Below are 23,939 nucleotides of genomic sequence, written 5' to 3'. Positions count from 1 at the left end.
CTTCCATAAAGATTGTGAATTGACTCGAGAATATAGAATTTCCCCACTTTTATGATTATCGTGATTTTTGTATAAATATATTTTTTAAGATACTAATAATTAGGTACTTATAAACTAGTATTATCAATTATTTTGTATTTATAATTCCACCTATAGTAGTTAAAAATTAAAGTTAGTTAAAATCTAACTTTATGCTTCAAAAAGTACTAGCAAAGTCGTTACGTAACAAGTCACTGGTACTAACCCAAATAGCATGATTGTAATTAAACATTTCTAAATATTCATTTTTCATCTTGAACCTGTAGAAACAATTTATTATATGTACTATTATCTAAGTAATTATATATTTAAGTAAATCGAAATATAAAATTTAGTTATTTTAATAATTTAAAAAATAAAAAATTGACAAACATTTCAACCTAATTTATGGTTGGAACAAAGGACAGTTATTTTTCATTAATTGAAATATTGCAATGCAGAATACTTTCCAAAATACGCCGAGAGTATTCCTGATGGTGAAACGAGCGTTGCTTTATCGATGGCAGCTAGAGAAAACAGCATTTATGTAGTTGGTGGTACGATACCTGAAATAGAGGGCGATAAATTGTACAATACCTGTACTATTTGGGGTCCCGATGGAACTTTGATAGGAAAACACCGGAAGGTAAATAATATACCTCCATGTGGCTTTGAAATTGAAAATATTGGGGTGGAGAAAGTGACTCTATCTAGGAATAATTTAGGAATATACATATGTACATACGTGTACTATAACCAATTCTATAATTTAAAAAATATGTTATAGGTTTATAAAATACGTCTTGATACGAGAAACATATATTTTTGTCGTAATATAATATATAAGATTTGGACAATATATTTGTTTTGTAACATAAATTTTTCACATAGGAAAAAACTTATTTTTTCTTAAAAAATATTCCTTCTCAAATATTATTAAATGATAAAACTTTTTAATAAAAGAAAGTGATAAAAACGCTGTCAGTTATTAAATAAAAAACAATTAAAGTTTAAAAGTTCGTAACATTGATGTTAAATTACAAAAGTTACAGCAATAGAGTTAGCAACTATATTTTTATATTATTAGGTACATCTATTCGACATCGACATTCCCAACAAGATTACTTTTCGAGAGAGTGATTCACTCAGTCCTGGTAATTCCCTAACAATGTTTGATGTGAAGGGCTGGAAAATAGGTATTGGCATTTGCTATGATATCATATTCGAGGAAATGGCACGCATTTATCGGAACAAAGGTACAGTAGCTTAATCGAACAATACTTAACTAGCAGGAAAGTAACTATCTTTCTTAAATATATTCTATATAAAATATAATCAATATAATCTGTAACTCTGTATAAAAAGGAGCTTAATTTAAAAAACCAGTATATTCGCTGAAAATGAAATAAATAAAAGAATTAGAAGCACGACAAGAGGACTGTTCTCGCATATTCATAAATTATGGAATGTGGACTGTGCAGCTACAAAGTTAACTAAAATTCAGTGGTCTCATATTTCCCGTTTCTCTGTGTTAGGTTGCCAAATGCTGATATATCCGGCGGCATTCAATATGACCACTGGACCACTGCACTGGTCATTACTTCAGCGTTCCAGAACGAATGACAATCAATTATACGTCGCCTGTATATCACCGGCTCGTGTTCCTTCAGCAAGTTATGTCGCATGGGGACATACACAGTCGACAAATCCCTGGGGGAAAATCCTTTACGATTTGGAAACTCAGGAAAATATGGTGGTCACCGATATCGGTAATTTCCAGCTTAACGTTAAAAGCGAGAAATCCACGATGTAATTAACTTTGAGTCTCGTTGTTTTATCGATTTTGCCGGCTCCCTCTGTATTTGCTGAATTTATTAGCAAGCATTACTTATTACTTGGTATGTTTTTCTTTTCTCTCAGATTTGAAAGTTGTTGAGGAAGTAAGGGCTCAGATACCTTTTCTCAAAGATACATTTTCTCAAAGACGTACGGATTTGTACGACACTGTCTATAAAAAGGAGTAACTCTACACTGAAACAGAAAATGTTTTCTTATAATATTTCTACTACAATACCGTTTTTTTTTTTTTTTTTTTTTTATGAATTATTACTAATTACTTATCATTTGTACTAAATGAATAACTCAATTAAGAAAACCAAAATGTTATAAATGATAATCTTGTGTATCAATATGTAATTGGATATTGTAATAATATTGGAGTGTCTTTGATCAGGGATATGATAAAGAACACGCGAAGACTACATTCTTTTGAACATCTTTAATATCCATCATTTATAACATTAAACATCTTTTTAAATATTTAGATACATTAATACGTAACTCTTTATATATATAAACATTAATTTGAAGTTACAAGCTTAGAGAAATTGGTCGATTAATATTTATAGGTCGGCTGTCTTGATGAAAGTCTTAAAGAAAGCAAAAACATAACAATGTCGCAAATATAATTTATAGTTTAACTTCTTTCTTGTATCTGTCTGCCTTTCACGATGTTTTACCAATTACAATAAGTAATTTCGACTTCTTTGCGCTCCGTTTTAACGCATTCGAGACCGAAAGAAATTCATATCAATCAGTAGGCATAATATATATAACTGTACATAATACATTATAGTATAACATAGTATATAATTTTATATTTTAAAAACACGAGGCATAAAATTTAAGATTGTCATCGATTTAAAATTAAAATATGAAAAGGATATTCGAGAGAGAGAAAAGCACAGTATCATTCTAACAAAACATTCAGATCGTACTGACACCCAGGAATCGTATTACAATAAAATCTCGGTCTCGAATGAATTAACATGAACGATTAACATGAAACACACTTGCGGCTTAAACACCTTCGATATCGAGGAAATTCAAACTTTACAAATAAAAGCAGTCTGTTCCTCTTTCCACCACAGACTCTCATACCATATCCGCTCTTATCCAGGCTTTTACTTGAAATCTCTGTCTATTTACAATTTAAATTTACCCGGACCACTCGTTGAATCGGCAGCCCTTTATAAATATATAATGAACCCAGAACATATACCTGTGCCCCTAGCTGGTATCAGCTCTAGTAACGTTCATACCGGAACTTTCATACGACGCCAATTTGTCACGCGTGAACATCGATTCTTTCAGGGGTCACGGCTTTATGGGATTATATCCTTTAAAGTAATTAAAGTGATACTAATGATACAGAATTTTTTACAAATATTTAATATGTCCATAAAATAGGAAGTTTCGTGCTCTCTTATTTTATATTAATTATAAATTAATAAGTTTTACATTTGTTATCTATAGATATAATAAATTATTGAAATTCCATGAAGACATATTCTGGAACACATTAGAAGATTTTGCTGTAATTTACAACGGATGCTCCGAGTACAAACAGGCAGTAAACGAACAAATAGAAATTCAGGCCATTGTGGTAGTATAGCTCACGTGGGATTTTAAGCTCGAATTGGACTTAAACGTTACGATCGTCGTGAATAATTACGATATATACCCTGTACGACGAGCAGAGAATCTTAAATTATTAACGGCAATTCCTTTGTGCAAAGTGCAATTTTATTAACGGCCTGTAACGAATGAACGGCTCGTTTTGAATAAAGTTTACATTTAGAAAGTAAACACAGAAACACATTTTAAGAAACTAAGATATCGAGTTCTACTTGTAAACATCAAGTGCTCTTCGTTTGAGAAGATTACGAGTCTCTTCTTCGATAACGACATTAATTAAGAAGTTTCGATACCGTTTATGACATTAAGATCTCATTAGTAAAGTTATATCATTAAAATCCTACTGTTCCTAGAGAATATATATAGTTAAAACTTCCAGAGGATCAACAGGTAAAGAAATTGTTGATATTAGCATTGTTAGTGACAACTGACTGTAATCGATATCTGCTGGGTGAAGTTGTGTGTTCTGAGAATCTGTGTTAATGCAAGGATTCTGTTACAAATCATCAACTAAAGAGCCACCGGGCACGTCCGACCGATCGATCGATACCACGAACCTTGAATGAATTAACGCTCAAGGTGGAACGGATTTAATAGATCGAGTGTTAGTGTAATTTGACACTTTGTTTACACTTGCTTTATGCAAACAAAGTTTGATGTTCTGAACTCGATGGTTATAAGATCTTATTGAAACTCCAGTATTTCACCCGCACGGTACGACACTTTGTTGATGATTGTCCTTGTATGTTGTTGATACTCCCCATCAGCCGTTAAATTTTGTTCGTCTATCGTACTTTTCTAGCCAGAGGTTTTCCCTGATGTTTTTCCCTACTGTCTAAGTCATCAGGTTTGCAGCTCGGGGAGGACAGATAATTCGGAATTTCCCAAAGGAAGGAGAGGTGTTATCCGAGCCATAAAGGGACGGTCACTCAAAATGCCGAATAGATTCATTTAAATAATTATGAGAAACAAGTAAGTTTTGTAACCACAAGTTTTCAAATGTTATAGTTTGAATCTGTTCTTATAATTTTAAAAAGACCTTACAGCCAGGATCTCTAAAAAATTCGATGAAAATTCTCATGAAACATCAATTGAAACAATTAAACGCAACAGAGAATGGGTATAATCATATAATTCCTCCCCATTTCAAAATTCATTCATATACATCGATGTTTGTTTTCATATTTGTTTTATGTGTGAAGAATACGTATTTACTGGCATCAAAATATTTTCTGTTTCAATTCCTGGTCATTTTAGATCGAAACTTCCAAATATCGTTGATTAAAAATTTTTTAATTTTTAAAATGAAAGGCACTAATTATAGGACAAAAAGTTGTTTCAATTATTTGAACATTCTGCTTCATTCCTACAATAACATATTTTATTTTAAATTAAAACAAGAATCAATACTATTGTGTATAAGTTTAATGGAGTGACACAGGTGATTTGTAGCTAACACTGTAGCTAACATAGTTTCTGCAATATACCCTTTAATCGAGTAGAAACAAGGGGATTTTAGAAATTTCTATTAACCGACAGTATTGTCAACAAGTTTTAACAATGACTGAAGGTTGCAAAATTAAATATAAAATGATTTATTAATAGCATATGCAGTGTTAAATTTGTAAATAAGCAGTTTATCTTTTAAGAATAACAAAGACACCAGAAAATAAAAATAAAGAATATTCTAATTATATTGCAAACTAACGAATAATGTAAAGAATTTATTTTTGTTATCTATATCACAGATTTTAGGTAAAATATTAATTTACTTATTACTAGGAGATTGAATTTGAAATATAATTATAATTTATAAGGGACACCTTTAAACTAGCAGATATTTGGTAGCAGTTCTCTAGCCTTTGTACAATATAACACAGTTCAGTTTAATTGAGTTTAATCCCTTTGACCAGCTAGTTTCCAATTTCATTTATGGCATAATCTCCTGACAATTTCATACCCTTCAAAAGAAACACGATTTTCTATTATTGTTTTACAATCGCGGAATATGATCAGTGTTTCAATTAAGCTCCACTGTTTTAATTTCCCGTCTACGCACGATGTGGGTACACCGTTTTTTTGTTGTTTTCAGATACAAGTGACGAGAAATTATGAAATGATATTTTAAATTTAAACTGATTTCATTCATTGATTTATTGTAGCGACAATGGTAACTTGTTCAAATAAAGATTTTATAAATAAAATATTTAAGGTCTAAAATAATAAATTAACACATGTGAAAACGTTAAAGCTGTTACCCTTATTCATGGTCTTGTTGGAACGTGTTTAACGAGCGTAACGTAGGCGTGAAAACGAAAACGTTGAGACTCCTGTGGCGTAAAAAGACTGAATTCCTCATAAAAATACAAGAAACGAGAGGAAACGTGCACATAGTTTATTCTCGACCTTGGATACATAAAACCAAAAAAAAAAAAAAAAAAAAAAAAAAAGAAAAAGGAACAAGAATTTTTTTTTTTGGTTATTTAACGAAACTCATTGTATCATTTTTATTACTCTATATAAAACGTAGAATCATATACTGACGAATGTTATTTCGAATTTCTAACTTCAGAACGATAATTACATATTTGAAATTACCAATAAGTGGTAATAGCATTAAAAATATGGAATATTCAACGAGATGAAATATAAGTAAGGTATTTAAAAGAAAAAAGATTGAAACGTTCGATGTAAAACGATGAAATTAAATGATTGGACTTGAAAACTTGATTCGGTTTAATAATTCGATGAAAAAAGTATTCATCCTATGAAAAAAGAATTCATGTTCCTGTCGATATATCAACGACGTGCGCCGTTACTTCCGACTGCTCTGCAATTCAAATGCAATACTCGAATATACATGGCGAAAGAAATGAAAATTGAGCAATTTAAGGGAACGAATTACTCTCGCGTCCACGTAACTTCAAAATGTTTCACGTGTCCGTGTTTGCGAAACGAAATTCGTCGTTGTCCAACTAACACGCTTGCAGATGCTACGTTCACTTTGTTGCATATAGGGCTTAAATATGTGAACAAATAGAACGGAGCAACTATCATTAGCGTAATTTTAACGTGTTAAAGTGAATTAATGCATAAGCTCGTCATCTACGTTCGACCATGATTATGGCAGTGATTATTGTTATATACGAATTTTCGTGCAATATATGCGAAAATTCGTGGTTGTCCAACTAACACGCTTGCAGATGCTACGTTCACTTTGTTGCATATAGGGCTTAAATATATGAACAAATAGAACGGCGCAACTGTCATTAGCGTAATTTTAACGCGTTAAAATAAATTAATACATAATTTCGTCATTTACGTTTAGTCTACGTTTTTTCATCTACGTCATCTACGGCACCTACGCGAATCTTATTGATTACGAACATTGATCGATTACATTAATTGATGAACTTTGGCAGTGTTCGTTGCTATAAATGAAACTTAATAGTTGTTGAAACCGCTCGAAAGTCGTGTTCCTAAATCCTTCCCTCGTCTCGTATCATGTTCATAAATCATTCCCTCGTCTCGTATCGTGTTCATCAAATGGAAAAGGAAATTGTGTTTTAATGAAATTGCTTGCTACTATCAATCTTACTGTGTCACTCGCATAGGAGAAGAAAGTGAGGAAGGAGAAAAAAATTAAGGTAAGGTCATCAATGAGCAAAATGTTTAATGTAATTAAAACTGTAATTAAAATTGAGTCCGCTGCAAACCTCATGACATTTAAAATTCCATACGTATATTGTTATACGTAACATTACGTTAGATTAGACGTTTGCTGTGTGATTTGTATAAGTGTTTTGTATAAGAGAGAAAATAAAAGGTGTGATAACCAATCCGAGTGGATCAGCTTGATTATCAACCCCAACCTATAGAAAATAACAGGTACCCCGCTGTGGGTAGCCACCAACATGCTAATTTAACTTTTTTTTTCTTTTTATTTATTTATTGAAATTCACAATTTGTCCAATTTGGACATTTAATAATAATAATTTAATAATAATAAATATTATTAATAATTTTATCAATTTTTTATATTTCCATCCTTCATACAAGTGACAATGAATCATAAAAGTTTCATAGAAATCACAAAGATTAGGGGATAAGTATACCACTATCTAATATATTTTTATATATGTATATGTATGTATATTCCCAAATTACATGATAGAATATGAATAATATTGAACAAAATATAATCAACTACAGTACCATGGAAATACAACAGATTACAATTTTCTACCTGTCACCGATTCATCGTCATCTCCTTTCATTCTTTTGACATATGTAAAAACAAATTAACCCGTCTGATATAATCATACCTCGCTCTTTGAATACAAAAATCTATTCAAATGAAATAAAGGGGAAGAAAATAAGAATAAATATAATTACTCAGGTATAATCTTCTCGAGGTATAATTATTCAGTTACAAATGATTCTTTGTTAACAGACTACATTGTACACTACTTCTACACTACTTTTACTTTTTACACTACACTACTTTTCCCGATGGCTGAAGCTAATCGTCGACGTTTATAAGGTACGAATTTCGTCAACGGCGCCATCGGAATCTTTATTTTTAATTAAAAAAAGAAATTAAAATACTACAATTACCATCACTAAGGTCAGCGTCCACAATACACTATGTTTTTCAAGTTTATGTGAACCATCGACAATAACCACATCAGATCCGGACCAATGCTCAGTGCCAACCTTATCCAGGCATTGGAACTGGCAACATCGGCGTCCAACGCGGAATCTCTTGCAGCTCTGTAATAAAAAGAAATCGATTAATTGTACGGATCAATCGTCACTAGACTACTCGAAAATCCAGGTCATTCAAAGAATGAAAGAAGAAAGAATTGCTCCAATTCCACCATTGCTTTTGCAAAACTAGTATTTGAGAACCATTGGTCAAATATATTATAACACTAAACGTACATTTCGGGAAGAATAATTTGTGCTATGAAACAGAATACGATAAAGTTCAAAGGTTACATCGATTTTCAAAATTTTTATTCAAATATTTATATTTATAGTACGCCATTAGCAAAGAAGACATGTTTGCGTGCGTTATCGATTTTACGCTTTTGCCACGCAAACATGGAAATTGCGATTCAAAATTGAATTTGCACTGGAAACGGTTGACGTTACGACATCAATAACATATTTCAAAAACACTGACGATATCATACGGAATCAGAGAGATTCTATGAGAAGTTAAACGCATAATCATCCTATTGTAAATAACAGGAACAGAAAGTACACAAGGAATAATACAGAATCATCCTATCATCCTATCCTATTATACAGGATTGCTTTGATTCGAGCTCAAACATAGGGAAATCTGAAAGAATTTTTCGCAGAATTTCCTTCCCCTTTGAATTGGGTTTTATACAGAACGACTTTAACCTTTTCAAGGAAATACCTATAGAGTGTGACGATCTATGATTTTAAATAGAGAGGTATATCTGAAAAGAGGTGGATGTAAAACGTAGCATATAAAACGTAGATCAAATCTTTATTCAAGGATTTTTTCTCTTCGCAGAGAATCAGGTTTTCAAGAACGATCGAATATGTATGCACTTGATTTACACGTGAAGTTGTCATTAAAAATATTGTTGCGTTTAAAAAGATAAATATTGATTTAAATTTAATGAAATTGTTAGTCCAATTGTTTAAAGCTTAAAGATATGTAGGTGTCACATTTATATAATGAAAACCTGGGAGCGGCATTAATTAACAAACCTAGTCACGCGCACACGTACTTTAAAACCATGCTTGAAAATCGATATACCCTGAAACAATGCATCGTTCTGCGCTTCCAATTTATTTTCGCACGAAGAATCAGTCCATTCATCGTTGCCGTCACCATCGCTACTGTAATCTATATTACTCGAATAAATTCTATATCTTGATTGGAAAATCGCATATTTTAACGAACTTTCTGTGTGTGTGTGTTTTTTTTTTATGATTTTAATTGGCAATTTCCGAAATTGAACTATAGCTTGAGAATAAACCGATAATATTTGAGGGTATATATACATACATCATGTTTTTGATGGGTTTTGTAGTAAAATAATTGTAGAAAAAGCAAACTTTTTAAGAAAAAATTACCATATTCGAGTAATAAATTATAGAAAATTACCAATGTAAATTAAAACTTAAAAAGAAGAATCTATTACACGTAATAAAGAGAAGGACTTGTTCTCGAACGGCAATTCAACAAATACAGTCGTTGCAGAAACATAGTTTTACAAGGGAGAAGAATCTCTCTAGGAACTCGACGATGTCACGTCAAGCGAAAATTCAATAAAGTGATTACTAACCGTATTACCAGCGGCAATCGTGTTACGGCAATTCGTAAATAAGTTAGTCGTTTATTTGGAGAAACGTCGCTGGCAATATCGTCACATTTTAATTACGTCAGCGCTATCAACTGGTCTTGGAAGAAAGTTTTCCATTATGTACTTTTGCCCACGGCGTCGTTCCAACAAATGAATCCGAGTTTTGAATCGCTTTCTCTTATATCACGAATTTGTAACGGTGTTTCTTCAAACTTTAAACGATTGTAATGAATGCCTTTGCGTACAAAGACTGATACCTGGTTCGACTAGAAGCTTCAGCTAATTAGTGCCCCAGTTAATTTGGATGTTCACTACCACGCCACCTAAGAAGTGGCTTCGTGTCCGAGCGGATTTCCCCCAGGCAAAAAAAAAAGAAAAAGAAAAAGGAAAAAAAGAAAAAGAGAAAGAAGAAGAAAAAGAAAAAGAAAAAAAATAGTTAATTTGGATGTTATAAAATATTATATAACCAAGAACTTATCTTTTACTTGGTAGTCGCATAAGAGAAGACCGAGCCATTGAATCGCTCAAATAGATTAGCTGATTCGCTTAACGTATTTTTACTTCCGATGACGTAAACAAGAGCAGAAAGTACACAAGTAATAATACAGAAATGTCAAATGTACAGAGGCATAGATTTCGTTAAATCATTAGCACGTAACATTTCCTTATAATTCTATTTGTGTATAGCAAAATAGCTTGTGTGCTTTCATGAATTATAATTGATATTTAGAAGCTTTCATGTAGGTAGATATATAACTCGTGTTAATTAGTAATTTAACAATACATCATGACAACATATCATTTTCGTTTCTTCGTTTATCTCGTTATGCGCGTAAACGAATGTGTAAATAAAGACATTTAATCAACGATAACATGTAGTGGCAAGCATGATAATTATCGACAAAGGAGAATATTGGTGAAATGATTGTGGTGATTTCACTCGGTGTATCGGTAAATAAACTTTGATAGACATTGCCGGTGAATTCGCTGCCGGTGAAATCGTGTCGATGAAATAATTGTCAGTGATTTAAAGATAACCCAATTTATTGATCTCCCCTTCATAGAGTTGTACGTCTCTCTATAAAACATTTAGCTTAGTCACACTAAACTGGACTGGACTGCAAGTAAGAAGATTGAAATGCAAAATTCACGTGTGAGATGGAAAGTTCGATAAGGCGATTATGTATATTAACCCGAAAGAAAGCTCATGGCTTTGCAACGCGTTACACGCAACACGGAATTTCCCTCGCTGAAATAATCCTATTACAACGATACGATTTTCCTTAACAGATCTCGCAATGTAATTCTCCCTCTGCAACTTTTTATTAGGTTTGAAACACGAGAGTTTCGAAGCTCTGCAAAGTCTCGCGAATCTAGAAGTCGAGTTTCAACGTATTTTCGCTTCTTATTTTATAGCTGTTAATAGTTATTATCTCAATCTGCACGTACATCAAACGTGTACTTATGTAAATCCAAAGGAAACGGAAACAACCGAGAATAATTGAGGATAATTCGAATACGTACCGATTAGTAAAGTGTTTGGCAAAGAAAAAAAAAAAGGAAAATTGTATCGGAGAAATAGGGGAAAAACGGTGGCGTACATCAAGCAATCTTTATGGCTGTAATACATTTGTTATTCATTTATGTTCATTTTCCATCGCGTAACAGACGTTGAAATAACTGGCAGAACGAGCATATAAATCTTGTATCGCTCGACCTGACTTCTCCCGATGGAAAAATATTCACCAGCCAGGGATCGTGCATCGCTAATTACTCCGTTCTACTTTTCAACCGCGTTTCCATCCATACAGAAAAGCAAGAAGGCAAACCCTATCGCACAGTCGTGAAGAGATGCAAAAGCAAGAAACCAACCAACGACATGCCGATCGACATGGTGGAAGCAGTCCTACAGAGGGGCTATTCACCATGGGACACGGACCCTCCCATTACGAGGGCCGCGAAAAGGCAGAGACCGAAGAAGAAGAAGACATCAGCTTCAGCGTCGTCATCGGCGAAGGCGATGTCGTCGATGCCGCCGGAAGAATGAACACCAAGAAGGCTGCAGGAGTCGATGGAAGACTCCTGGACTGCTGGAAGCAGGAGCTGGTAGCAAGCTGGAACCAGACTGCTGGAAGACGGCCAGAGTAATACTGCTAAGGAAGCCGGGAAAGGATCCCAGTCTCCCTAACGCGTACCGGCCGATAAGCATACTCCCAGCCATGAGCAAGGTCTGGGAAAAATGCTTTAAGAAGATCATCGAGAGATGCATCGGAACGGACCCGTTCCATCGGAGGCAGTATGGGTTCAGAAAGAAGAATTAGCTTAGCGAATACCGATAAGAACAGGAAGAAGCTGAAACGGGCACAACGAACGGCCCTCTGCATAACAACGACGGCATACGGTACCGTCTCCCACGCGGCACTTTGCGTGTTCATCGGGATTCTCCCGATTTACATAAAGATAAAGGCGCTCGGAGAGACTTACAAGAGGAACAAGATCCATAAGCCCAGGATCGGTGCGGATGACGGTAGCGAGCTGAAGGAGGAAATGGAGGCGATTCGCAGGAAGGCCCAGGAGGAGTGGCAGAAGGAGTGGAAAAACCACAAAAAGGAGAATGTCACAAGGAAATTAATACCGAGTGCGCTGCTATTTACCAAAAAGAAGATGGACATCGATCATTACACCATGCAGCTGTTAACCGGGCATGGGAGCTTCGGTGTCTATAGGAAGAGGATTGGCACGAACAGCGACAGCAATTGTCTCGACTGTGGAGACCCTAACGACGATGCAGAGCACGCCCTCTTCGCGTGCCCGAAGTGGACGGACAGAAGGATCGAGCTGGAGAACGCTCTTGGCGAGAAGATAGACGTGGACAACCTGATCGCCACGGTGACCGCCAAGAACGAGAGCTGGGATAAATTCAGGCAATTCTGCAAGACCGTCATGTCTCACAGGAGGGTAACAGCGGAGGCCTGGGAGGAAGCAAGGAGGAGAACAAGAGCAACAACAACTACGCGGAGCAGTGAAGGCAAGAATACAAAACAACGAAAAACCGCAGAAGGAGATCAGCCCAGTATTCTGAACTAGCTGAGAAGATGACGAGAGCAATACAGAATATACAGAATAACTGCCCGAAGAAGAAGATACAACGGGGCATGAAAGGACAACCTTGATGACTGCCGACAGGTTTTACCGGGGTTGTCTGTCCTCAAAGCAAAGGAAAAAGGAGGAGGGGTTTTTAGTGGGTATGGCAACAACATCCGCCCGAGTCCCACATAACCCAGTGATCCGCATCACTGGGTATGCGTAACAGCATTTGCCCCTCCTCACGCAAAAGAAAAAAAAAAAACAAAAAAGAAAAAAATAATAAACTATACACTCTATCAATTTTAAGTTGATAATTTCGTTATTATATAATTTTTCTTAGTCTAAACTGAATCCAGGAAGAAGAACTTTCATCCAATTACATACTTCATTAATTCATGAATTATATTCGTTACCGTACGTACAAAAAGAAAGTTGACTGATATAAAAATTCAAAGGATAGAACTTCTAAGCTCGCGATTGGAAACAGATTCAGTTCAATGGTTTAATTTGCCATTTAATTGAATTCTCTGGCAATTTCAGCGAACTGTGGGCTTTAAAAGTGTCCCGCATTCAAACGCAAGACTTCTCCTCCACCTTTCCCTTTCTTTCAATTCCAACCTCAAGTAATTGACCTATTAATTCGACGATATATTTACATGCTTGCAAGGGATTCAAACAACTTCGTTGCGTTAAATTCGCAATTATAACCAACACGAATGTCTCAATCAATGTGCAGCTCGAAACAAATAAAAGACAATTAACTTTTCAATATAACGATTGATATGTTTGATGAAGAGAAATGTATGAATTTTTAAAAACGTCTCCTAGTACATTTAGCATTTTTATAATAAAAACTTAGAACACACACGCACACATATACTATTCCATGAAATGATTTACACAGCTATGAGTCTAATCCTATCATATTATAAAGGGATGAACGAACTTTTCCTAATAAATATAACTTTATACAAAATCTTGTTTAAAAAAATTAGTTTTTTATTCTCATTAAATTAATTTAATATCAGAATATATAATTTTAGTCGTTATCAAAATTTTATGTCAAATGCGTTCATAGATACATATATAAATAAATGTCTAATCCTATGTATTTATTTCAACTGAAATCTTAACTTAAATATTTATTAACAATATTCTGACGAATATGCAATGAAAGATAAAAACAACTTTATTTTTCTTATAGAATGTCTCATGCTTCTTACTCATTTTATGTTTCTCGTTGTCAGTGCGTAACTACTTATCAGCCGCATGAATGCTAAGTTTTACTACTGAGAAACGAAGAGACATATAGATGCAAATATACGCTACCTCGCGTGAAAAAACATCAGATACATTAATCAGAAGGAATATCCGATACATATAAAATTCATGGCGTAGTTATTTATACATACGGAATATTTCTTTCTGTATGAAATATTCTTTCTTCTGAATTCTTATTATAAATGTATGTCCATTTCCTACCTTAAAATGTCTCTCCTTTGAAAAACTCCATTTAAATATAACGATTAACAAAATATTACCAATAAAAATATTAAAACGAGATGCTGAAAGAACCTTTTAATGAAGTACAAATGATTATTTCAACTTTTATTCTGTTAAATTTGAATTGAATCGTTTATAAACCGAACAGGTGTATAAAATTTTATTGCGTAAAAATTGTGAAGCTGAAAATTAGGAACGAATAACGAATGAGTAACCTAGTTTCATTAAAAGGTACGTGTACGCCGATCCGCGTAACAACTTCGACACTCCAATTATTATAAAGCATGTATCCTTCAGAGATTTTTTGCGCGAACGCAAGATACCTTTTACACGTGCAACTGAATAAGTGGAACGTGATTTTCAATATTTCTTCTTGTAGAACTTGTAACAACGTAACTGTTTCACGAATATTTTCCCTGACACTTTTACAACGATGCGTAGAAATCTCCTTTTCTAATTAATAATTTCAGCGTTTCTCTGAACAGTTTCGTTGCGATTAAAAAATATACAAAGCTTACGACGTGCTTGTTTAAAAATATTTATATGGAACAAGATTTCGAATTTGTCACATCAATCGCGATCTCAGCAGGTGTAAATTAATTCGTTCTAATGAACGATTAAATTAAACGGCTCGTGACAAAAATTATCCCTGTCCATGTTTGTCTTTCTAAAACTAATTCAAGGCGAGTTAAATGAATCGCTGTGTACCCTATTCGCGCAGCATGTGTTTTAACGACCAGCATGCAAGCGTTAACGGTGTACTTTAGTTTCTCATGGTTGTGTTAAGCTGGTTGCTCTTAGAATGAGCATATACTTACCAAAGGAGGTGAACAGAAGATAGCCTGGCACCATTTTGGCTCCGAATGGTAACAGAAGCATTGAGTGCAAATCGAAGGTCCCGGCACATACATCATTCCATACGAGACAACTTTTCCTTCGAAATCAGTACAGTTTCCTCTTAAAGACACTGAAAACAATTAGCAGCGTCAATATCTTTGCCACTCGACAATCGTACGCGCAGTTACGCTAACCGTTTTAACGCCACGCAACGTGATCGCTCTATTCGCGTACCGTGGTAAATTGTGCCACGATGTATGGTCACGATCATTAATTCGCAACGCGCTCAAGCGTGCTCGTCGCGAGTCATGTCAGAGTTTCCTCTCGTAATTACTTGTTTTTCAAATGATCATAAACCAAATAAAAAAAAAAACACCAATATAAAAAATTACCTCTTGAATCGGAAAACCAAATCCTGCATTATAGAATGTTATCACGCAAACGAAACGCAGAGCATAAATATTTCGCAAACTTTTGAGTGTTTGTTGTAACGCTTCCAGTATAACCGATGAAATGAAGCGCGAGCACGTCGAATGGTATATTTCGATGAAAAAAACAGGATGAAAAAGGGCAGCGCGATCGCGTCGATCGGTACTCCTCGCAAATAAATAAACGAAGCGCTAGCGCGCTGCATAGCACAAACCGATACGGAGTCTTGAAACATCCGACACTAAAACGGTTAATAACATTACTCAAACGACCGTACCAGGAAATTTTTGTTCAACGGATCCGCATTGCGGCTATCACGATGCTTCTTCGTTGCATCGATGCTTCATCGATGAGATTAAAGCACCGTTGAAATAGGTTATTCGATTTCTTACATGGGGAAAAAGTTTTTATATCGTGTTTGCTGTTTTACTTCGCAAGTGTGCTTTACAGTATACGTTAGAACTCCAAGTCGAGCTATCCGAGTTAAAGTCTCTTGAAACTTAAAACGGCACTTAAAGGATATAGGTATAATAGAAGGTTCGTTTAAAATTCAAAAGTGTATATACGTACATATACATTTGAATAAAAATAGCGGATAATCTCAAGTAAAAAAGTAGGTTGGTGTTAGTAAAATGGTTTCAAAATACTTGTCAAAAGTCAAACGACTTGACTAATTAAGAATGGATGTAAGAGATTGAAAGCAAAGGGCATCTAAGAGTATCAATTAAGTAACAAACTCACGGTGACAAAGAGGTTTTCACTCGCTCGAATTCAAATAAATCGGTTAATTTGAACGAAACTTTAGGTGCACGAGAAGCGACACGCGTCCTCAAGGACTACGAAGGTTCTACTCGAACGAATGAAAACTTTTCTCTGGCCCGGTGTGTATACACAAGACGTGCGAATTTAAAGTGCAGATTGTATTAATTGAAATAATTGGTTGGTTTGATCAAATTAATCGTTTTAAGCTGAAATGACGAAGGTCATCCAAGTAATTGATGTCCACTGTAATTATTTGTTAATCGAGCGTGGAATCGGAACGATTCGACCTCGTTCCAACGCGAATCGTTACTAAGGCAGAGACGGCAATTAATAATTGTCGCGTCATTTGTTCGATCGTGTTCACAAATTCAAATACGGCTGAGTGGCGGAAACCATTTATAACACGTCCCGTACCGCGTAGGTCGTATACATATCTCAGGATGAATTTTTCGTACTTCGCCGCATATATTCTCCATGTTAGACATACCATAAAATATTTCGTGCAATCGCGTATTCCTGTCTAATGTCAGGAATTCTCTTTCCATAGGTCTGCGTTTTCCATATTATCTATTTTGCTTATCAGTAAACATTCTTACAATTTGTGATTAATACTGTACGTACAAGAACGTTAAGTTTTTGACGTTGTAATATTTCACATGAAATAATAATGGCTGTATATCGACTAACTTATTAATTAATTAAATTCGTGTATATCAAGTTTCCTATCATTTAATACTTTCGTGTAACTACAGAGATTTGATACTATCAAATGAAATATAAAACTTGGTAAAAAAACGCGCTTCGTTAGGAAATGAGGGTAATGATGCAAATATTTTTTGTAGCCATTATATAGAATTTCGATGGTATAATTAATCAGTATCAACTTACCAGCCCCTGACGGGAAGACAAAAATAACCTGCAAGCAGATGAGATTTGCAAGTATTTTCGAGTACAGGTCCTTCATGGTTGTAAAAGATCAGGGGATGTTGTCGCTCTAGAATAGGAGAAAATCAGCTGTTTCAATAACTGCTGTGTTGGCACTGGAGTGCGTAGACCAGAAATATCTGCGACAAAAATCAGAATACATTTGTTTTCACATGATTCGATCAATTTTGTGTAGAACTAAGCTGATTGAACCTAACACGGGATAATTGTCCAACTTACGACCTTAACAAGCCCGCTTGATTCTCTATAAGTGCTTGAAATTGATGCTTGTATTCTTTCCAGATTAACAAGCTTTGCCTCCGCCCCTCCCTCCCTCTCTATTTCCTAAGATCGAGTTAGACTGCCACAACATATTATCTTTCTTCTTTTCTTTTCTTTTCTTTCGATCTTTTAAAGCCTTAAATCGCTGGTTATTATAGTGTATACATTCAATTACCCTGTAAGTCGTAAGTACATGTTTTACGTTATTTTTCATTTTCCAGCTAAATTCCACAAAAACAAGAAATATACTTCCAACGTGTTTTCACATGTCTCTAGCAAAGATCTCAAAAACAAGTTGCGGCCCAATTTAAAACGACAAATAGCACCGTGTGTCTCGTTGTGGCAACGCACGCTTCGTCAGCTTTTTAAAAGCGCTCTCTGTCTGCTTTTTTCTCTCTTCACCGCCTATTCGTTTTTTCTTAACGAGTGAAACCGTTTTTACGAGGACGGGAGCACAGAAATGACGTACTGGCAATTCTGTTTCGTGATGACACAAGCAGCCCGGTTTCAGTGAATTAATCCTGGCCCCAAGCTTCCAATTATCTCTCCCTTCCTTTCCTTTATTTTTCCCTTCTATATCGAGTTTCAGGTTTTCTAAATTTCCATTACAATCAACTATGGCTTTTCTCTATTTTACATGTTAGCCGATGATTCCTGGCAAAAGCATCGGCTGTAAAAATATTTGGAGTTGCAACAGCAACAAGTGTGTTTTCTCAAACAGAAAATATTGGAAGCGTACTCGTTGGCAAAACAGTTCACGGATAGTTCGTCCTCTGCTCGTTATTTGTTTCAATACCGTTAGCAAATAAATTCATGAAACATAGTGTATCGCATAAATTGAAAATAAAAGCTTTGCGTATACTTGGTAGTTGAACTTTGACTATTATACGTATGTTATATATGTAGTATCGTGGACAGAAGGCCTAAGATATCTGCCGAACCATAAACAATGCCGCGAGAGCCGCGGCATCGTCGGGTACATCAATGTGTCGTCGGTTCTTTTTAAGTGGATAGTTTCGTGGAAAGGGCCTGCGTGACTCTGGCCACGGGCGTTTCGGGACACGTGTCCGATAGGACGGGAAAAGACAAAGAGACGCTAAAGGCAGTGTTAGTTGAGCAGCCGGAGAAGACGGATGCAAAAGGTGTGCAGAGTGTGACTTGAGAAGCGAGAGCGAGCGAGTGTAGAAGCCGAAGAGTGTGAATCGGGAAGTCGGAAGCCGTCTATGAGAATAAGACGTACGACAGCATTGTAATCATTTCGTTGCTTCGAATATTATTTATTAAATCAAAACATCATTACTTGTCCTTTCCTCTAAGACCCATTAAGATACTACATATATATATAGAAGATTGCTTAGAATTTGGAGCTTAATAACATATGTCAAAATCATTGACATTAAAGAAGGTGAACCTTACTTACCAAATTTCCTTCCGTCAAATGATACATAAAAATTGAAAAAAATAATATACATAGTTTTGACTTTCTTCCGCATTATAATTTGAATCACTCGATTTATTCGACTAAAGATAATCAAGCAATAACCTCACTTTACACGTATTCTCATCACGTGAAATAGATCACATCAGGGATTTTCAAAAGTCGATGGAATATTAATAGCGATTAATTATTTATGGATGTATTCTGCACGGTTAAAGCAATCGCCTAGTGAATTATCGAGTTCCAGGAATATGAACGGTAAACAGGATTGCAGCTATAAATGACTCTCTAACGTGTATATTAGAGATGAATTTGATCATTTATCCTCATAATATGAAATACTCTTTCAAGTGGAAATCATAATTAACAATTTCTGGCAGCGAAAAGTAAATAAATCGATACGTTTAAATCAATATTAGAATTTCTTAATATTTTTATCAAATATTTTTATCAAATATTTTAACATCGTAGAAGTGTCGTTGTAGAGAAACATTAGGTTGTTCCAAAAGTTTCTTTCGTTTTATAAAGAAATGATAGATGTACGATATTTTTTCTGTATCTATCATTTCTTTATAAAACGAAAGAAAATTTTGCGACAATCTAATAGAAATTTAGCTTTAACACAATATAAAAATGGATTGTTATGCCCCTAGGAGATAAGAACAATATGATTAATATTAATAATGAATACGTTAACGTAACGTAAAGCAGCTTTTGCAGAAGGCTATTAAGGCTATTGCTGAAAATGTTTACTAAAGAATGATAACATGAATTTTCTTAAGTACCCCATTTGATACTTAATCTACTTTGTAAATACTGTACGTCCTAACTTTGAAAGAATGCAATTTTAGCCAGAATGTTTCAAATTACCTAGCCGTATTGTTTCCATGTAATATAATTTATATTTACATTATCTCGCGTAATTCTTTCCACTTTATTGACTTCTAAACGTTAATGTAATATAATTTTTATAATATAATTTTAATCGAAGTTATTTAAAATTTGTAGTATCTCATCCCTACTAGAATAATATTAACAAATGTGCAGAGCTCAAGTCGAATAACACCGGCTCAGATAAATGATCATCAAACTTACTTTTGTTATCGTCGATGTCAGTGATTTTAAACCAGCCAACGTCCATGGCAATCAATATTATTTAGCCGGTCTTAACGCAATGTAAAAAGCAAAAAAAAAAAAAAAAGAAAAAAAGAGGAAGGAAGGAACAGGGAAGCAAAGAGATAAAACGAATTTTTCATTTTCTCGAAACTAGATCGAGTTTCAAGCTGCTCGTAAAAGAGTCTGTAGCCAATCCGACTAAATTCGACGAACCGCGCTTCAAAATTCCCAGAGAACTGTGATAACCATCGAAATCTGTACAATTTGTCGATTCATCGCTTGATTAAAAAATGGAACAAAATGAGGCTGATCAGCCGGCCTTTGAACTTCTAATGATCCCTATCGTTATACCCTAGGTTGAATGCTACGATATAAGCCGAGACAGCTATAAGTAGGGTTCAAGTGATTGCCGCCATCTATTATTCACGCGTTACACATTCGCCAGACGGACGCGTCTAACGGTTGACATTGTTTTCTACCCTCAGTTCCAACGCAATTACGTTGCTACGTGCAATCAAGTCTCGAGTGAAGCTAATGATAAGTTGTTGTTCGATCCTACACAATTACTAAAATTATTCAAATTAAACTAATTTAGTCTAAAAAAACAAGTAATTTCGTTATATATTTCCTTTCATAATAAGCCATGGTTGGAATATAGTAGCTGACGAAAATATTCGTATATTTGTAGAAACATTTTAGGGCTGTATTATGCATAACGGCACTATAGAATTAATACTGTAACAGAATTCTACTATCATGGTTATGCTGGTAATATTCGAAACAAATCTGAAAATCTATGTAGATGTTGTAAGATATTCAGTACGAGTACTGTGCATTACTGGTATGTACATAATCACGACGAGATAAGGAAGGTACTGTTCTCTATTGCTCGTCGCTACCCGTTGCTAGTAGCAACGTACTATGCATATATATCTCGTAAAGATTTTAAATGTAGCCAACGAGACCATTTTTAATATTTGACTATCGTGACCCATTACAGTTTCATCACTTTCAATTAATTGAACACGACCCGCACCTTAAGACTAAAATACACAATATAAGTATGGCACAGAAAATCTTTTAAAATTTACGGACGACTATTTATGGTATTTAAAGGCAGCAAAGATAATAATTAGCTGCAGATTTGCCTCGAATCGTAGCATACAATATGGAATCTGATTATTAAAAATTACTGTGGAAATACAGTGGATTTCCATAAGATATTCGTGCTTGTGGGATTTTGGAAATAAATTCTTAACCCAAATGGACGACCTCGATACTCGAGAAATTTTGTGAAGCTGACGTCAATGGCGATATGTACTGTTGTTGTGCTATCATTTCATAGTAAGCTGTATTGATTGCACTTCTATTCACGGAATTGATTTATTCCACACAAAAGTTGACAACAATAATCGAAAAAAGAAAAATATATTACCACCTTTCACATCAGCATACACAAGCACATAGGATTTCACACGAATATACACACTTGTAAATTCGACGAAACGATCAAATTTAATTATTTTTCGATTTTTCGGGCATCAAGTACTACATCAAACGTTACACATCAAACGTTAAAATACGGCGAGCATACAAAATGTACAAACCACTCTAAATTAATTAACTTTGAACGTTATTGATTAATTTAAAAAAACCACTGTTGCGTTGAGTTTTACATTTTAAAAAGTTGTTATCCGTTTTTGCTTTGTTTAAAACTAAAAACAGGACTCATTGTAAGTTCATTGTAAGTCGTAAATATCCCTTTTATTTATTTAAACAAACAGATATTTAAACAAACAATTTATAAATATGTAATTTATTTACGTATATTTGTAATATCTGTTTTATAAATTTGTACAACCATTTATCCATTTATCTATTTTATTTGCATATAATTTTTATAGACTTTTTTTTTTCTTTTTTAAGAACGAAAAATTGTGAATTGTTATTTTAAGACATGTCAGGCTGAAGCGATACGCGATATATATTTCTATTCGGATTTCACCGTCGTCGTAACCGATGCTATTGGAAACGTTTCACAATAGACGTCTTAGAAGCGCTTGCAATGTCCGTCATGTGTAAGGCTCTACCACTGAATCGCGGCTGCCATTTAGTGATTAAGGTCGATCACTTAGAGACGTTAATCCGCCATAATGGTGAGCAATACATCGAAGCCATTATTGAAAGCATAGTTACGCTTTAATTTCATCGATCTTATTCACAAATAAAAGTGTACAAATTATAGGATTTCCAAATATTTAGTTTAGTTAAAAGGAGATATGAAAATGACAGGTATATTCAAAGGATAAAACAGAACCGTACGATTGTAAAGTTTCAAATCATTATAACTATTTAAATTTGAAAAATCCTACTATATTTATACAATATATTTTTATTAAGAATGGAAGAAATTTCGAAAAATCCGCCAACACTTTTTACTGTCGTCTTGAAGCACACCATATGTTAAGCTTCTTCGTCGTTACAAATTTTATCGCGGATGTAACGAACGTTTCGAACATGTAGCACGCACGCGTCAACGCCTACATTTGGATTTTAAATATATGTTTTATGCATTAAATGTATTTGTACTTTCTTGCGCAATTTCTTTTAATTTGTTACGATATGGAGGGTTTAATTACGTTTAAGATATCTATCTGAATCCTTTAAATTCAAAGTTCTTTAAAAAATTACGTTACGTAAAATAATCGTTTTTCCACCTTATTGTATCATAAAATAGTTACTTAAATTCATATTACTTAAAGAATCTTCCTACAGAAAGAATAAAAATGAATAAAATCCTATATGTTAAATTTTACGTGGTTGATGGAATACATAGCGATGACGAGAACTAACTACAGACAACAAGAAACTATTAGCGAAGGCAACTGGTGACTATGAATGTCGTCTCTATAATATGTGGCGACTAAGGAGAACAACTACCAACTACGGATAACAAGTAACAACCAACTGTCTCGTTTCTAAGAGGCAACTAACTTGCAATTATCCTCCTTTGATGGTTTCTGTAGCGTGATATACGTCTTGAACGTAGTTAAAGAATATGGTCGCTGCTGAATGGCGATTTGACAGCAAGGCGATCCCGCCAGTTCAAAGCTTGACATTGCAAGCTACCGAAAACCATTAATCTTGTTATCGAATATCTAGCTTTCAGAAGAACCCTTGTGATATGATATGACGTCATGACATTTTTATGACGAAGATGAACAAACACCGACCTCTAACGAAACAAATTTTTATTAAGTGCCGTATGTGAGTTGCAGGCCGGCCAACCAAGGAAATTTATCGAATGTATAAAGTAAACTATATATACGAATATATTGGATATATCATAAAATGCCCGCGTTATATCGTCCAACAGCATAAAGAAAGCTAAATTTAAGGAATTGAAAAATTGAAATACCAATTATAAGAGAGTTAATTAAATTCAAACCTATCGATGGTCTCATAAATTTCCTGGAAATTGATATCTTTCGAGTTCTAAATTCTCCTTAGAAAGTATCATAGAGAAAATATGAAACTTGAAAAGTACATCACGCTGATGCCTCGATAAATCGTCGTGTCGATAAATCCATGTGTCCGAGCGATGAATTTTCCCCAAACAACAAAAAACTGAAGGGAAATCTTCCTTGAAGGACGTGACAAGGTAGGGGAAGCGGGAACAATGATCGCGCGATAAACTGATGGTGTACGTATAGAAC

General features: G+C 34.5%; 2 protein-coding genes and 1 long non-coding RNA gene across 6 annotated transcripts; 1 reads left to right on the top strand and 2 right to left on the bottom strand.

Moving 5' to 3' along the window:
- Positions 1–61: 61 nt before the first annotated feature.
- On the bottom strand, positions 62–16,459 carry LOC126928275 (integral membrane protein DGCR2/IDD-like). 2 transcript variants are annotated; one of them, XR_007716490.1, is made up of 4 exons: positions 15,254–16,459; positions 8,113–8,268; positions 245–584; positions 62–150 (listed from the first exon to the last, which is right to left on the bottom strand). XR_007716490.1 is itself a non-coding variant. In XM_050744097.1 (3 exons), exons 1-3 carry the CDS (start codon positions 15,347–15,349, stop codon positions 546–548), a joined length of 291 nt encoding a protein of 96 aa, XP_050600054.1. In that variant the 5' UTR covers positions 15,350–15,484; the 3' UTR covers positions 62–545. The 2 variants fall into 2 exon arrangements, 1 of the variants encoding a protein (XP_050600054.1); XM_050744097.1 differs by having other exon boundaries at positions 62–584; positions 15,254–15,484.
- On the top strand, positions 208–7,334 carry LOC126928272 (omega-amidase NIT2-like). Of its 3 annotated transcripts, none has more exons than XM_050744095.1 (5): positions 208–335; positions 480–664; positions 1,106–1,274; positions 1,554–1,787; positions 4,298–7,334. In XM_050744095.1, exons 1-5 carry the CDS (start codon positions 320–322, stop codon positions 4,312–4,314), a joined length of 621 nt encoding a protein of 206 aa, XP_050600052.1. In that variant the 5' UTR covers positions 208–319; the 3' UTR covers positions 4,315–7,334. The 3 variants fall into 3 exon arrangements, with proteins under 3 accessions (XP_050600052.1, XP_050600051.1, XP_050600050.1); XM_050744094.1 differs by lacking the exon at positions 4,298–7,334 and adding an exon at positions 3,172–3,367; XM_050744093.1 differs by lacking the exon at positions 4,298–7,334 and adding an exon at positions 1,939–3,367.
- Positions 16,460–17,419: 960 nt separating the features above from the next.
- Positions 17,420–23,684, bottom strand: LOC126928278 (uncharacterized). The gene is made up of 2 exons (XR_007716493.1): positions 20,203–23,684; positions 17,420–17,527 (listed from the first exon to the last, which is right to left on the bottom strand). It is a non-coding gene; the product is annotated as an uncharacterized LOC126928278 (long non-coding RNA).
- Positions 23,685–23,939: the final 255 nt, after the last annotated feature.

This window comes from Bombus affinis, unplaced genomic scaffold (assembly GCF_024516045.1).
Source record: "Bombus affinis isolate iyBomAffi1 unplaced genomic scaffold, iyBomAffi1.2 ctg00000785.1, whole genome shotgun sequence".
Classification (NCBI taxonomy): Eukaryota; Metazoa; Arthropoda; class Insecta; order Hymenoptera; family Apidae; genus Bombus; species Bombus affinis.
This window is presented reverse-complemented; position numbering and strand designations above follow the sequence as displayed.

What these genes read in the sequence shown, in the direction of transcription:
- LOC126928272 (XM_050744093.1), top strand. An exon ending in TGATAGGAAAACACCGGAAG is followed by an intron (nt 665 to 1,105) that starts GTAAATAATATA and finishes TTATATTATTAG; the next exon opens with GTACATCTATTCGACATCGA. An exon ending in TATGGTGGTCACCGATATCG is followed by an intron (nt 1,788 to 1,938) that starts GTAATTTCCAGC and finishes CTTTTCTCTCAG; the next exon opens with ATTTGAAAGTTGTTGAGGAA.
- LOC126928275 (XM_050744097.1), bottom strand. Translation starts at nt 15,349, where the DNA reads ATGATGTATGTGCCGGGACCTTCGATTTGCACTCAATGCTTCTGTTAC. An exon ending in TCTTCTGTTCACCTCCTTTG is followed by an intron (nt 8,269 to 15,253) that starts GTAAGTATATGC and finishes TTTTTATTACAG; the next exon opens with AGCTGCAAGAGATTCCGCGT. An exon ending in GGACGCTGACCTTAGTGATG is followed by an intron (nt 585 to 8,112) that starts GTAATTGTAGTA and finishes CCTCTATTTCAG; the next exon opens with GTATCGTACCACCAACTACA.